Here is a 15,426-nt window from a genome sequence, read left to right as displayed (position 1 = left end):
ATGTCAGTGTTAATTCACTGCGTCAACTCCACATTCTTCTTCTTCTTCTTCTTCTTCTTCTTCTTCTTCCAATGGTAAAAGAGAGCTTCATCTATGTTATGCAGAAAAGTGTGCAACAATAACAGTAATAATAATAATATCAACGATAATGATGATAATACTAATAATACTACTACTACTACTAATAATAATAATAATAATAATAATAATAATAATAATAATAATGATAACGATAATAATAATAATAATAATAATAATAATAATGTATATATTCTTATTTATCTCTATTTAATCCAACCGTCTAATGTACAAAGACACTGTGTTACTTTACTTGGATGGTCCATTGTATCAAGGCCGACGTTCCAAGCAGGCATCTCTGATGGCCTGAAGGCTGCAGGTTGTCAGCCTGAACTGTAATTCGACTGTAACACTTGGCTACACTTAAATAGCTGAAATGGTAAGGTCCAGTGCGTCCTGCCTTTTGACATAGTCTGATGCCCTGTCCTATTGTGTCTTTATCTAGTTTTGGTACCTTTCTTCAGTTGATACCAGCTTACATGAAGCGTATCCTCAAATACAGTTTTGTTTAATCAAATTATTACACGCCGACAGACACACAGCAAACCTGAAGCAGGGCAGTAGTCTAGCACAGAAATTTAAACCTTTATTTAAACCTAAAAAAATCATTGAGGCTTCCCTCATTTACAATGATGTCAAGATACACAAACATAAGCAGGGTTAAAAAAATAATAATCAAAAGAACAATACTCAGTGAAAACAATTACACACTGAGGTGAAGTGTTTTAAGATCCCCTTGAATTGTCCAGGGGTAAATACTGACGTGTATCTAAGAGGCTACATTTTTTGGCATGGTCAAAATATGACAAAATTATAATGAATTTGTTAAACAACAGTATATAAAACAGTTGACATTAGCTCCACCAACTAACCAGCTTCACCATTAAAACACTGCTCACAGTATATTACTACATTGACAACAATAATTAATAAAAAGATGTGATTAGATCACAGATACACTCAGTAAATATAGCCCTCTAACAAGATTACAACTTTAAAATAAAGAGTCTGGTCATTTTATTGATACCTTTAGTCTTAATTTGTGTGTTTTGAATTGAAATAATCCAAAAGTACCGGAAAGTAATCAAATTGCACTACCCTCATATTGTGATATGTGGATTACATTACTGACTACACTTTTAAAGAGGTAATTACCAAATGTATCAGAATACATAAATAGCAAGTATACAAACACAAGTAACTGCCCCAACCCTGTTTAAGAAGACAGTTTTGGCTTCAGGCAGCACTGGCTGCATCCTCCCTGCATGAACACATGCATGTCTCCACCTGAGGGCAGCAGTGGCCTGACAATGATCTAGAGTGGGAGAGGCAGACTGTTGAAGACCGTTTGAGACAGCATCTCTCAAGCCAGCCTGATTGTCAACAAAGACAGAGACACACATGCATGAAGGGGAGGACAAAATAGCAGCAACATTTAACAATTTCAATACATACAATACAACAGCCATTTTTTATAAATCCTTCATTTGTAAAGATTATCATGCTTCTAGAGAAACGATGGCTGGTGGCTCAAATGCACAATGGTAACAAAAAGTTGTGTTGGGTGCTCTTGGAAAATGGGCGAAAAAGAGCAGGCCAGGCACTGAAAGAAACATCAGTAGACTAAAAAGCCTTTACTGTAGCAGTTAAATCTTTAAAAGGGCAATAGTTTAAATACAATTTTAAAAAGCCAAACATCAGGTCTTCATCAGGGCTACAAACAAACAAACAACACCATGTGGCCCCACCTATATAGTGGCCACAACCAATAGGAGGCATTCACATGACCCAGATAATGACACACCAGGTGAAGCAAATTCAAGTTAATGAAGCAATGAAACAACAAGAGATGAGAAGACACAAAAGGTTCACATGCTTACAAAATACAAAGCAGGCACCCATATATATGATATATTAGCCCATAAAGGCTGTAAAAAGAGAGGGGGAGCCTTTACAGAAACAATAGATAACAGAAAACATGTGAAGTCTATGTCCTCATTAAGACCAGGATACTTCAAAGCATCCGTGTCTATGAATCCAAAAAGCCTCCCTTTGAGTCTTTGTATTCTGTCCCCTCCGCTGACCAAAGGTTTGACGTGCTTGATCCCCTCCTTGTGAAACAATGAATCATTAGCATTGTGATATTCTCTGAAATGTCCAGCCAAAGGGTAATCATGACACCCAGCTCTAAATTCATCATGTTCGTGTGTGAGAGATGCTTTCAAATGAGTGTTTTTGTGTTTTTATCTTGTTTTGTTTAGCACTTTGGTGCTATACAAAAGTTATTATTATTATTATTATTATAATCATTTGTGGTCAAGAAGCTTTAGCCTCAGCACAGCTGTAATGCTCATGTACTAAGAGAGGACTTTGAACTGGATTTGCATTGTTAATGAATAAAAGAAGAATTTAGTCCACATATTTAAACGGCGCCAGTTCCAGCTGAGGTCTGAATGAGGAAAACAAAGGTTGCATCAGCGCTGGCGACCGTCAAGGCTTGAGGCCACAAACATCAGTATTTACTGAAATTCTCAGTAGAAGGCAGTGAAAGATGACAGACCATCGGACAACAGGATGTCGTAAAAAGCATTTCTCACATAGCTGTAAGAGGAGGACGGCACACACAGTGTAGCAGAGAGAGAGCCGAGTCTTTCAGAGCGCTCCCTGATAATAGAGTGGTCATCGTGTTGGGGCACATGCGAAAAGATAACTTCTCCAACAGAGTGAGGCCTTATCTAATGTTTTGAAGCTAAAGCTGTCACACACCATTTTCTATAGTCTCATCTGAAAAAAAAAGTTATGCTTATTTGCTTTCTTGTTAAGGATTAGATGAGAAGATAAATACCACCCTTATGTTTTGATTGTAGCAGTCAGTCAGCTTATCTCACCACAGTAATGACTAGAAACACAAGTAAACAAACACGCCTGACTGAAAGCTCACACACTGCAGGGCTCCAATATCCATTTATTCAATACACCAAAGTTGTGACGTTTCGAGCAACACTGCTCTTCATCGGAACAAAAGTTCTCCTCTAAAGTCACGTATAGTTTGTTTATTTAAAAAAAACAAAATGTAAAAACCAGTACACACAGGAACAAACAGCCCCCAGCCAAGCAATCGGTTACGTACCACCTCGTAAAACAGCGGACTCTTGTTTGTTTAGTTTGTTTGTTTGTTTTTCACAGATACGGCTATTTGTCTGATTATTTTCATCCTTCAAAAAAGAGAGATAACAGGAATTACATGAGAGAGAAGATGTGAATGAGAGTGAGCTGGGGACGTTGCGGTTCATTGTCTGCACCTCAACTGCAAGTTTGTATTTGGCCCACTGAAAGAAACAGACAATTAATTCATATGATAACCTTTACTTCACATGTACAGTGAAGCAGTGCATATTGAAATGAATGGACTTTTGACTGCCAGAAACAGTATTTATTGATCTAAATCAATAGACGTGACCTATTTTTCCTAAATCTCTGAGCTTTAAAGGATTAGTTTTGAAGTCCACCAAACATTTCTAGAGTTTCACAGCAAAACAACTGAAACGGATGGGGACTTAAAACTTACAAAAACAACTGCAGAAAAACGTAAAATGGCTTCAGAAAGCTCTTCCAACGTAATCAAAGTATCTGAAAGCCTCAAGATCCCAAATTGATTTGAAATGACTATATCTACACCCTTGATGTGCAGTTGAGCTTGTGAACCCACTTCAGACGCTGAGACTTGGATTACACTGGATGAGCTGTATGGAACCATTTTATGTTTTTTATGTTTTTTTAATTTGTTTTTTACATTTTTAAAACAAGTCCCCGTCTACTTCAGCTGTGAAGAAGAATGCTGAAACACTGTTTTGCTGTGAAGCTCCAGAAATGTGTTGCTGACTACAAAACTTCCCCTGCCTTTCCACTGGCATGCGGGTGAGCAGATATTGACAGAATTTTAATTTTTGGGTGAGCTTATCCTTTAAGTAATGCCAGCATTTATGAAAGGCGTATTTGTGAGTATCACAAGCTCACACACTAGCAATACATTACTCCGCTTTGTGAGTGTGCACATAGACACATGAGAATGTTACTCAGCAGCTGCTCTTACATAAGACTTTGCTGTAACGTGGAGGAATGTTGAATTCCTCAAACCTTTACAATTGTTCCCCTGTGACCCTGAATTCTTCTTACATTTACCTCATACCTCCTTGTTTTGTCTCGTAGAGTTCGCCCTCCTCCAATGCGTGTTTCACGTTCTTGTCATGTACACCAGTGAGCACCCTCCATCCATCTCTGCCTCTCAAAAGACCGACATTCATGTCCAACTTGTTTTGTTTGTTCTTCGAACTCACTACGTTATCTACATTATGTGTATGCAAAGCACATTATCACAGTAGTAGATAACTGGGAAGGTAAAAGCAGATGTCAGGGGCCTTGAGAAGGCCGCAATCGGATGTTTACAGTGACAGGATAATAGTAAGGTCTCTGCCATGTGGCGGGGGATGCATAAATACAAGAAAGCGGGTGGGAGTAAAGAGTCACAAGATCACCATGAGACTGAGCAGAGTGAGTCACTCCCTGTTCAGCTGTCCTATCCCGCTTCTCCTGTTTTCTGTCTGCTGCCACTCTGGGAAAACCACAACAGTACATTAGTATATTTTCTCGCCCTCTTATAAATTCTCTAATGACTGATTTTTCATTATAAAGTGAATTATATGTCGTATTATTTGACCTGAGGTCTGAGCAGGCTTTAATGTTCGTCTCAGTAGCTCTTCTCTCTGTGGTGAACAGCTGTTCTGATCTCTTGGTGACCCACAGACTGCTGATACTGTATACTCCACATGGACATACAATCATACAGTATATTTGCTCTACTACAGGTCAGGGGTTAAGGTCGGTGAGCTTTAACTGGTAGATATGATTGTCCCCTTAATCCACTACGTTGATCCAGCAGACAGAAGAACACTGTGTCCTCGACCTCATGTACCAGGTTACATAAACATGTAGATCAGAGACCCCTGACTCCTCCCTGCAGACATGTTCTCACACAGCTTTAGAGGGTTAATGAGGACCAGCTTGGCTCTTCAGCTTTGAATAAACACGTCGTGCTTGATCCAGTAATTGTAGTATACAGTGGAAAAGTCTCTCAATCTGTCTCAAGTATATCACCCTGATAGTTGTGACATTTACATCCAAATCATTTGACCAAGAGTCTGTCTACATCCACGCTAGCAGTTCTGTGAGGCTGCATTAAGGCACAGAAGGGATGAAATAACAGTTTTAAGATTATGACGTATATCTACTTAAGTTAGCGTGCTAACCAGCTAGCCCCGTCCCAGTCCAAAGCTCCTGTGCTAGTGGTGTAAACACCAACACTTCCCCTCCGAGCTACCAGTCCTGACCACTAGCTGCACAGCTTATTGAGCTAACTAGCTAACGGCAGCTACAGGTAGCAGTTACTCCGGTGATATGCTGCCCTCTATTTGTTTTGAGGAATTTGAGAGGTGGCCAATTCTTTTATTGTGGACCTTTAAGTTTTAAAAGTACAAGGAAAAAGTACATTTCTACATATATTTACATGTATGAATATACTGTTTACTATGGATCGACTGATTAACGTCCTGGACAATTGTCCAATAATCAGCATTTTTCTGATTATTGGAATCAGTGGGTTTTTTTTTGTTTGCTTGTTTTTTTTAAAATTCGAATGCAGATGAAGTAAATCAATTTAAAAATGCACGACTTCTGAAGCAGCTTGCAATCTGTGAAGTAACCAGAAACTAAAGTTATCAAATACATGTAGTGGAGTAAAAGTGCAATATTCGCTTCCTAAATGTAGTGGGTTGGAAGAATAAAGTGGTACAAAATGGAAATACTCACATAAACTAATCACAGCTCATGAATATCTGCACAAAATGTCATGGTGACACATTCAATACTTGTTGAAACATAAAGTCATCAGATCACCAGACCATAGGGAACCATGGATGTCTGTACAACACTTCATAACAATACATCCCAAAGTTGTTGAGATATTTCAGTCTGGACCAAAGCAATGGACGACCAACACTGCCAGCCCTATAGCCATGCAGCTAATATTGCTAGGCTAAGACAGAACAGATTGTCCATATACTTTCAATCCTGCTCAGTCTATAGGAAGACCGACTGGAAGGAGTGACGGGGTACAGAAAAAGCTGACGTGGGAAGTCTAACTGGAGATAAGGCTTGGTAAATAATAGCACTTGAACTCCCAGAGAAGTAGAGCGGGGAGGCTGTTAGCTGTTTTTGACTTTGCCGTCATGCTAATCTCACTCTAACAGCTGTGCTCAGCGAGCTTCACTGTGTTATGCAACATGTTTACAGGCCCCCTGATATATATGCTCTTAACTTAAACACAGCCCAGACTACGATGTGCAGTCCCTTGCTATAGTGTGATGAGACCAGTTATTCTTTAATGATGAACAACAGATAAACATACCTTTCTAAAAAAATCACTTGAAACAACACAACACACAATGAAGAGGACCTGCTTTCTCTTGTAAAACAACACAACCCACTGAGAAATTCCTGCAAGAGAATAAAACAAGTCAGCATGACATTAAACTATTGTCAGCGTGCTCTGCTACACTCTTTATTACAATAATTAAAAAGTATCCTGTGACATAATTGTGCTGCAGATGCATGAGAGTGTGTTTCACAGCTACTGAGAGCTGTTCATTGAAGGACACCTCCTCCACCACCCACTTACAGACACACTCACTCATTATAATCCATCTACAGGCACCACAATTACTCCAGGGAAAGAGTCACGGCATGTATGAAGTGGAAAATGTAGACGAGGAGGATTAATGCAGCTATGTTTTAACCAGCAGAGAACCAAAACAATCCCAGTGTGAGTGTGTGTGACGGGCAGCGACAAGCAACAACATTTACCCTGTGGGAGTTAAGCGCCCTTGACTGGACAGTAGTAGTCATCAGGCTTAATCCAGATTATTCCAGATGACGAGCTCGTAGCTCCCTCTGCCTGTCCTGTCCTGTCTGGGCTATTTTAAGCACACACACTCATGCAGGACACCGTGGTTGCTGCTGGGAGAATGGGTGTGTGTGTGCTGTGACAAGAATACAAAAATCTTGATTTCAACATACTTATTGGATGGTTTTAACGACTGGGAAAGGGCTTCTCTTTCTCACGTACACACTGGTTTCACTTACACCACGCCTTCACACGCTCACATCACATCCTCTTCACAGTGCATGTATGTCCGCAAGACATTTAAAAGACACCTCAGTGATGACGACGACTGTTGTTTCATTGGGAACAGTGACTGACCTACTGTACAGACCTGAATGCTTGACAGTGAGGGCGTCGGCTGGCTCTTTCATGTTGTGTTTATCCTTTGAAACATTTCAGTTCTGGTGGTCTCCTCCTCTCCCACGGGACATGAAGGGTCTCTGGTTGATTTGATGATTATGAAGGTAAAGTAAATCGTGTATGGCCTTTACAGCCAGTCTCAATCTAATTCAACTCCATCAGGTTGGTCCACTTTGGTGCTCTTATAACTGTTGCTAAAACAGCTTTTTATCACTACGACAAACAAACTAGGGAACATCTTTGGGAAGAATGATGTTCGTTTGTTCCTTCAGTAAAGGGAGAGTTTGAGAATCCCTGCCAAGGGTCAATGTGACCTCACACATTACTTTAAAGTGTATCCCATCTGTATAAATATGTGAGAAAGACCATGTGATGTTGTTGAACAGACAACAGACGCTTGTGGATTTGGTGATATAAATAAAGTTGTTGATGGCCTGAAACAACCCCTAATCACAGCTGTTGACAAATAACACAAACATTGGGAGGAGTTATATAATCCTAAAATCTGACTGGGTCCTGTCCAAAAAAACAAAGAAACTGACAGAGAATCAAGAAATACTCTGGACATATGTGGGGTTTGTAACCTCAACTGTCAGGGCTCCTTGACCTTGTTTACTATCTATCTATCTATCTATCTATCTATCTATCTATCTATCTATCTATCTATCTGCCTGCCTGCCTGCCTGCCTGCCTGCCTACCTATCTAATCAACCGTTGTTCTGTAGGCCCTCAGGGACAATGGTTCAAGAGGTGATAAGCCTCTACATTAATACAGTACCAATACAGCTACTACTGCTACAGAGGTAAAACTGTGTCCTGATATCAAAATGGGCCACCAGTCGTCAGGACAGAACACCGAGTATTTAGGTTTATTATGTCATAAATTCTCCCTCTGATCAGCTGTCACTTTATTCCTCCTGGTGGCTGCATGTTGTTATCTGATCGATCTGTTGAGCAGGGTTCAAGGAGAGTTTCGTAACAGCCTGTGACATCATTGTCTTTGAACATATGACATGTGTGTGGTCCTTGTAGGTACAGCACAGCACAGTTGTTTGGAGTGCAAATGACCTGTAATTTCTTTCATGGTTTTATTTACACTGTCCCAGAAAGGCTTTAGTTTGGTTTTGTACCAGCCACAGAGCTTTCGACATGGTTGTTGGGTGGTTAGCTGGCTAAGTGTTCTGAAGAACCTGGTTAGAAGCTTCCACTGTGTACATTTTCAATATTTAGCTCTGGTTTCCATTCGTTTTTCATGTAAAGCGTTTCTCTGTTTTCCCCAAGGCTTGGCAAGAAGCAGAGATAACACGAGATCTGACCCTTGACTGTAGCTAGCTACCGTTAGCTACTTAGCTCATGGCTCAGTTAACCATGAAGCCAATGGGCCTAGAGTTTGCCAGCAGCAAGACCTCGGATCACAGGGGGAGTCACCATGGGTGACGGGGCCCGCTCAACAAGATTTGGCAACCCAACGTCAGAGTGATCAAAGCTGGACACCAAATTGGTGTCACAGCCTCCAAGAATGCCGGAGGTCAGTTTGACAACGGGATTCAGTACAGAAGTGATTTACAGCGGCTCCGACCAAGAATATGATTTCAAGGAATATGGGAGACGCATGCAGCGGGCCCCTTCTACCTGTGTCTGGATCAGTCTTCACCTCTTTCAGGAAAGGTATCCAAAGAACTGTTGGATTTCCAGACTATTTTCACCTCTCTGTCTTGAGAGCTTAAACACTTCCAAACTCCTACCTACATCCCTGCACAAAACACTTTTCAAATGGCACAAACCCGTGCCTCCTTCTGCCTTTTTATGCTCCGGTCTGGGTTATTTTAAGCTCACGCACACTTCTCTGTTGTTGCTGCAGGGAGGGTGAGGGAGCGTGTGCTTTCACATCCTATCTCGCTGGGTGGTTTCACAGAGAAGCGGCTTCTCTTTGGCAGCAGGACATCGTGTCTGCAACAGAATGCCTTTTAAAGCCATGCAGCTAGCCGTGAGATAAGAAATTCAGTAACCTTTGAACTGTGACGACCGTCATACTATGAGCTCAGACACCACCATGTAGGCAATGCAGGCAAACACAAACACCTGTGTGTGTACTGTACCGCCACGTACGAGCTGTGATTTCATGTGTTATCACCAGAGTAAGATTTACCTTGAGATTTATCGGCTCTTACATAAATTTCCTGTGTGCTATTGGGGTCAATCTGGCTTTATTTGTTCTGTTAGTACATTGCAAAGCCACCACGTTGCCTGAATGTAATGCTTTGCTAAATCAAGCAAGCCTCGTAATGCAGAGAAAAGAGAGAATTTGCTCAGTTATTCCAGGTGTCATTTATTCAGGTCATCTCATTTTTTGTGAATGAGCAATCAGGCCAAGGCACCCCTGCATTTTGTGGTGCAGAACTGCTAAAAATACTGATGCTGTTGCCATAGTAATGTATCATTGTTAAAAAAAAAGTCACTTCAGTCACCAAGGCAACTGCCTGTGACCCACACAAGCACACCTTCATGCACACAACACAGACACAACACAGACAAGCAGGCCCACCCATCTAAAAAATGAAAGGAAAGAAAGAAAAGAGCAAATCAAGTGAAGAAATGTCTCAATACACAGGAGAACGAGAGATTTCTGCTTTTATCAATCAAATATATTCTTGATGATTCATCATTAAAACCATATGAACAAGCTTGATGTCTACACCATGGAGGAGCAAAACATAATCATCAAAATCTGTTTTGTGGCAGGCAGCAGATTGGCAGGGGATGTTTGCTTATTTTTAGAGCTGAAAACAGGAAATGATAATCCCTCTCATCTCGTGCCTCGTGCTGTCTCCTCCTAAACTGCCCGAGTCTCCCTTCACTTGCCTTTGATGGTGTTCACTGCAGCAAACCCCTGAACATCCCAGACAGGCTGACGGAGAAGAGATGAAGCTTCACATTATATCAAAAACAGTGTTAAAGTAACCAAAAGTCATACGTGAGCAAAAGTAGATAGGTTACACCCCGCCTTTCCGAAACCCCGCTGTTCCGAAAATAGACTTCCATTCATCGTAATGGCGTGGTTTCTCATTTTTTCTAAAGACCCCGCTATTCCGAAAAAGGCTATTGTGGTACCCCTGACCCTAACCCCTAACCCTAATCATATTGGGAAGTAATTGGAAGTTGAAAGTCGGATTCGGAACAGCGGTGTGTCGGAATGGAGGTGTTTCGGAATGTCAGGCTGTTCCCAAGTACAGGTAACATGTCAAAATGTTACTTTGGTAAAAGTGACAGTCACCCATACAAATAGTAGTTGAGTAAAAGTCTTGAAGTATCTGATATTTACTTAAATATTAAAAGAAATAATCAATGCCAATAAATGTAACAAAAGTACAAGTACAATAAATGAAACATACATTTACATGTATGTATAAACTGTGTACTTAGTGCTGACTTGGCGTTATCGTCGTTGGCGTTCATCGGCAGATAAAATAAAATAGGATAAATAAATGTGCTGCTTTGGCTCTGATGCAGTTATTAAATAAATGTAGAGGAGTAAAAAAGTAAATGTACTTAGTTACTTTCCATCACTGCAAAAGAATGTCTTGTCGTTGAGAAACCTGCGCAGCCATGAGTGGATCTGATAATCCACTCAAGCTCAAAAACAAGAGATCCAGCCATGTTTAGTTGTTTGGTCATGGATTTATGACACTTATGTGCATGAATAGTCTTGTAACAGAATATTGCACATAAAGCATGGGTATGTAGGTCATCTAAAGGCTCTGAGTCGGCCTGTTGAAGCCGGTTGGGAGTGAACTGTGATGTGAAGATGATATGGCTGCGAGCTGCATGAAGCCCTTGTGGTTTGTTTACTGGGAGTCTTCGGTCAGACCAGTGTGTCCTGTATGTTGTGCAGACCAGAAAGACTAGAAAACCCAGAAGCACTTTTTTCACATCGCGCTATGTAAACTCAATCAATGTGTGTTCTTTGCCAGCCTAAGCCACTTCTGAGTGTAACTTTCCCTTCTCCACCTCCAGTATCCGCGTCACGCCAATTGTTCAGGGTTGAAAGCTTGTATCTGCAACGCCTCTGAAAAATCCTGTTGTCTCTCACTAACAATCCAACCCTTCAAGTGAAACAGGTAGAGTGGGGTGCTGAAAGATACCACAGCATTCTAAGCATACTTTCCACACAGCTGGTGTTTTCGTGAGAATGTTTTTTGGAGCTGGAAATCCTGATTACGCTGAGTACAAAGATGCTGATTTTGACTGGCAACAGCTTTTACTGTGGAGTTCAGGCTGCATAGAGTATGTTGAGGTCATCTGAGGTTGCTGCTTTGGGAGCTGTTTGCTGGCTAACACCTTATAATGCTTCCTGCTTGGCATTACAGCTCGAATGGGAAGTTTTTCTTCTCTTGTTTGAAGTGTATAATCCGAGCCCCGGTGCAGATCAGTCACCGATGTCGCCGCTGAATGGCAATCAGGCCAGGAACCTGCACTAAACTGCTTAGTAATGGACTCAGCAACAATGATGACGCATGCACACGAAAGTCTGTTCCCCTGGCAGAGTTTCCTGTGGATCAGTTAGTCTAAATTATGTAATTTACGCACAGGAGAAGTAAACAGCACCATGCCATGATGTTTTGGCTCACATCGAAAAGCTTTGAGTACTTAAAGTATTTAAAAAAGTTAAGTTATAGTCTGATTAAATGTAATTAAAGCAGACTTATACGTAAACCTTATTATTCTATTCTGCAATTATTACATTTAAAGTTAAGGAGAACTTCTTCCTAAATTGGGGGTCAGCGTTAGCTAGTTAGCTCAGTTAGCTCAGTTAGCTGTGCAGCAAGCAGTCATATGAGTGGAATCTGTCCCAACTCGGAGCTTGGAGCACCGGGTAAATGTTGGTTTTGTTTACTATTGGGCTATCACCTATTGAGGTACAAACTGGGCTGGGGCTAGCTGGTTAGCATGCTAACTTCAATACATATCGCTACTTAAACATCTTCAACATTTCTTCTTAATTGTAGGGGAGTTGTATCATTTCATAAATCCACCAAAAGTTCAAGCATCTAATAAGCTGAAACAGCCCACTGAAGCATGGGAAATAATAATGAATGCTCATTAAAAACCATGAGCTGCTAATTTAGACTTTATAGGTTGAGTTACCTTCTTTAAAAAGGTGTATTTTGTAGTTTTGGGAATCAATTTTAATCAGAAGAGACAGATTTCTGTCTTCATTGACAGATTTTTTTATGCTTAAACAACTAAATATACAAACTCTCATTGCTTTCATGACTGAATAAGCTAGTAGTTAAAATACTTAAAGTCAGTGTTTTAGGAAAATTATTTTTTTAAGTGACATTGTGTCAGAATTAAATGCTTGTGTATATCAGTTGCTTGAGAAATATTCAACCACAGCTGTGTCAGATGTCACTTATGGACGTGATCTTGAAGTCTTGCATCAACCTCAGACATCAGCAAAATCCTTCACAATCCATTTCACTGCAAAGAAAAACTCATTCTCTGATCAAATGTGATTCAAAAGCGAGAACAAAAATCTTTTTCCTCTCTGTTGTGAACTTTCTTCTGCCAGGTCAATCTCTCATTTCACTGATCAAATGAGGACTCACATGGCCTGAACAAGAATTGATCTGATCTCATTTAACTGAACTCAGATGAGAAACTTCAGCGGTCAACTTCAGACATCTGGAAACGGTTTCTGTTTATCTGATTGAGTTTAATAGTAAGAGTCATTACTGTCTCCATAAATTTGGAGTTCACTTTGTGAAACATCCAAGGAGAGAAGTATAACGGGTTTTCCTCCAAAGACACCATCATGAGTTTATGTATTGAGTTCTTTCTTTGCCGACTGCATTCCTCTTAGAGATACATCACTCAATACAACAGAAAGCATTGTCTGTAGTTGTGCTGTGTAAGATGAAACATCAGTACTTTCTGTAGGATCAGACACAAAAGATGACTCATGTTCTCTTCTTGTAACAGCGACACTGACAGATCTTGTGTCAGCATCCTGCTTGAATTTCATTTCCCTTTTCCCCACGTCACTACTTCCTGTCCAGTTAATGCATATATTCACAGATATTTCATACTATAAATGAACACAGGGTAGACGGCAGCTTTTACCACAAATGAATGCCTTTATTTTTCAAGACACTGTTAACACACAGGTATACAAGAGAGGTATCGGCTCTTGCAATAATAAAATAAATCAAAGTCGGTATCAGAACAGAACATTTAGAGAGTGGTAATATGGAATGTAGCTTTTTCCATTTTTTTTTTTAAACATTTCGAAAACAATCCTTGCAAATAAATAGTCTTTATATAGTCTTTTTAGCTAGTGTTTTTAATCAATATATTCTCTTTGTTTAGTCAGAGTTTCAGGAATGAAGAGGAGAAAATCAGACGAAAACGAAGACAGTGACAAAACAAGGATATTATCCCCTTATAGCAAAAAGTCTTTCATAGGCAAAAAGGTACAGGGGAGAAAAAAGGCAGATCCCTTCTTCTAGACCTAAATAATCTTGTTCTTCCACCAAAGAAGTGTAAATCCAAGTGCCTGGTGGACTCACAAACCATATTTGTTACAAGGGTCTTCAGAGACACCAGTAAAAACACAAAATGTCCTTCTCAGAGGCTTACGTTGTCAATTGCTACAAGGCTGTTGACCTAGCCTGCCAAGGTCAGCTTGTACAGTCAACTTCCCCACTGAAATGTACTGTGCTGTTGGGGACTGGCAGTCCAAACTTCATCAGGAAAAAAAAAACTTAACCCATATCACAGGTAAAGCACCACGTCAGGCTCCTACAACTACACTTGAGCTTCAATGATCTCCGCCTCGCTCATTCTCTCTAAGAGAGGACTTAACAATAAAGAAACTAGTCTGTACCAGAGAAGGAGATGGGGGGATCCTAGTGGTTTCTGAGAGACTGCCACCTCGTAAAACATCCCTCCTACCACTTATAACAAAGAAAAGGAGCAGTCTCAGATAGAGAAAAGTGCAACTAAGGGCCCAGGCAGCCCTGTCCTCTGGCAGGTAAGGGAGAGCGCAGGAACGACCACACAGACTCTCCCCCTGACCCCGAGGTGTCTGAGGTTCCCTCCAAGCAGAGGAGGCTCAGACCCCCACGTCAGCAGAAGGACGATGCACCATAGCAGGGTTTCAGCTCATTGAGCTCTTCCCATGCTTAAAAATTTAGACCGTGTTGGCTCCGCAGCAGCCTCAGTCCGAACTATGATCCTCTAGCTGGGAAATGATGGTGATCAGGTTCTGCAGGCCAAAGATGAACCCACTGTCCAGGCCTTCGTGCACCACACTGTCTTCTCCAAAGTGCCGACAGGTGGTGTGAGCAAAGTCAATCATGCGCACGTCCACCTCCGGGCTGCTGGCCTCTCCTGTGCTGTGGGAGGAGCGACTGCTGCCACTGTTGCTGCTCCCTCCAGCCACACCAGCGCTGCCACCGGCTGAGGAGGAACGAGGGAAACCAAAGGCGCCTTCTTCTTCTTCCTCCTCCTCCTCATCATCTTCCTCATCCTCTTCATCAGATGGCTCATCCTCATCACCTTCCTCCCCACCCCGGTGTCTGGGTCTACTGGGAGTCCTGGGAGGGTCTCCATCGTAGATGATGAGCAGGGAGCTGGAGTAGAAGCGGTAGGATTCACAGGCCTCCAAGGCAGCTTGCATTTCCCGGAGTCGCCGCAGCACCGGGGACAGCAGCTCTTGACGCAGGCGACGCCCATCATGGAAGAACTGGTAGAGAGCCTCCTTGAAGCCTGCGAGGGTCAGCTTACGGCCGTGGTACTTATTCATGAACATCAGCTGGCCTGAGTCTGACTGGTATACCTGCAGGTCACACAGAAAGATGAGCTTTACAACTCCAAATGCAACCAATACATAAAAACACCAGTGCAGAGTATTCTGTTACATCTCTGTGACTATCTGCTGATTATTTTCACAGCCATCATGCATTTTGTCAAAGAATGTCCACATTTTT

The 15,426-nt window shown here is 41.4% G+C and overlaps 1 protein-coding gene across 1 annotated transcript in view; it reads right to left on the bottom strand.

The window, feature by feature from the left end:
- Positions 1-13,552: 13,552 nt before the first annotated feature.
- The window catches only part of ip6k2b (inositol hexakisphosphate kinase 2b), a 36,493-nt gene continuing 34,619 nt past the window's right edge, over positions 13,553-15,426 (bottom strand). Inside the window, exon 6 of the mRNA XM_084349523.1 lies at positions 13,553-15,275. Within this exon, the coding sequence (XP_084205649.1) occupies positions 14,655-15,275 (621 nt within the window). The 3' untranslated portion in view covers positions 13,553-14,654. The remainder of the gene's footprint in view (positions 15,276-15,426) is intronic.

Source organism: Pagrus pagrus (genome assembly GCF_965226575.1).
Source record: "Pagrus pagrus genome assembly, chromosome: 3".
NCBI classification, from domain to species: domain Eukaryota; kingdom Metazoa; phylum Chordata; class Actinopteri; order Spariformes; family Sparidae; genus Pagrus; species Pagrus pagrus.
This window is presented reverse-complemented; position numbering and strand designations above follow the sequence as displayed.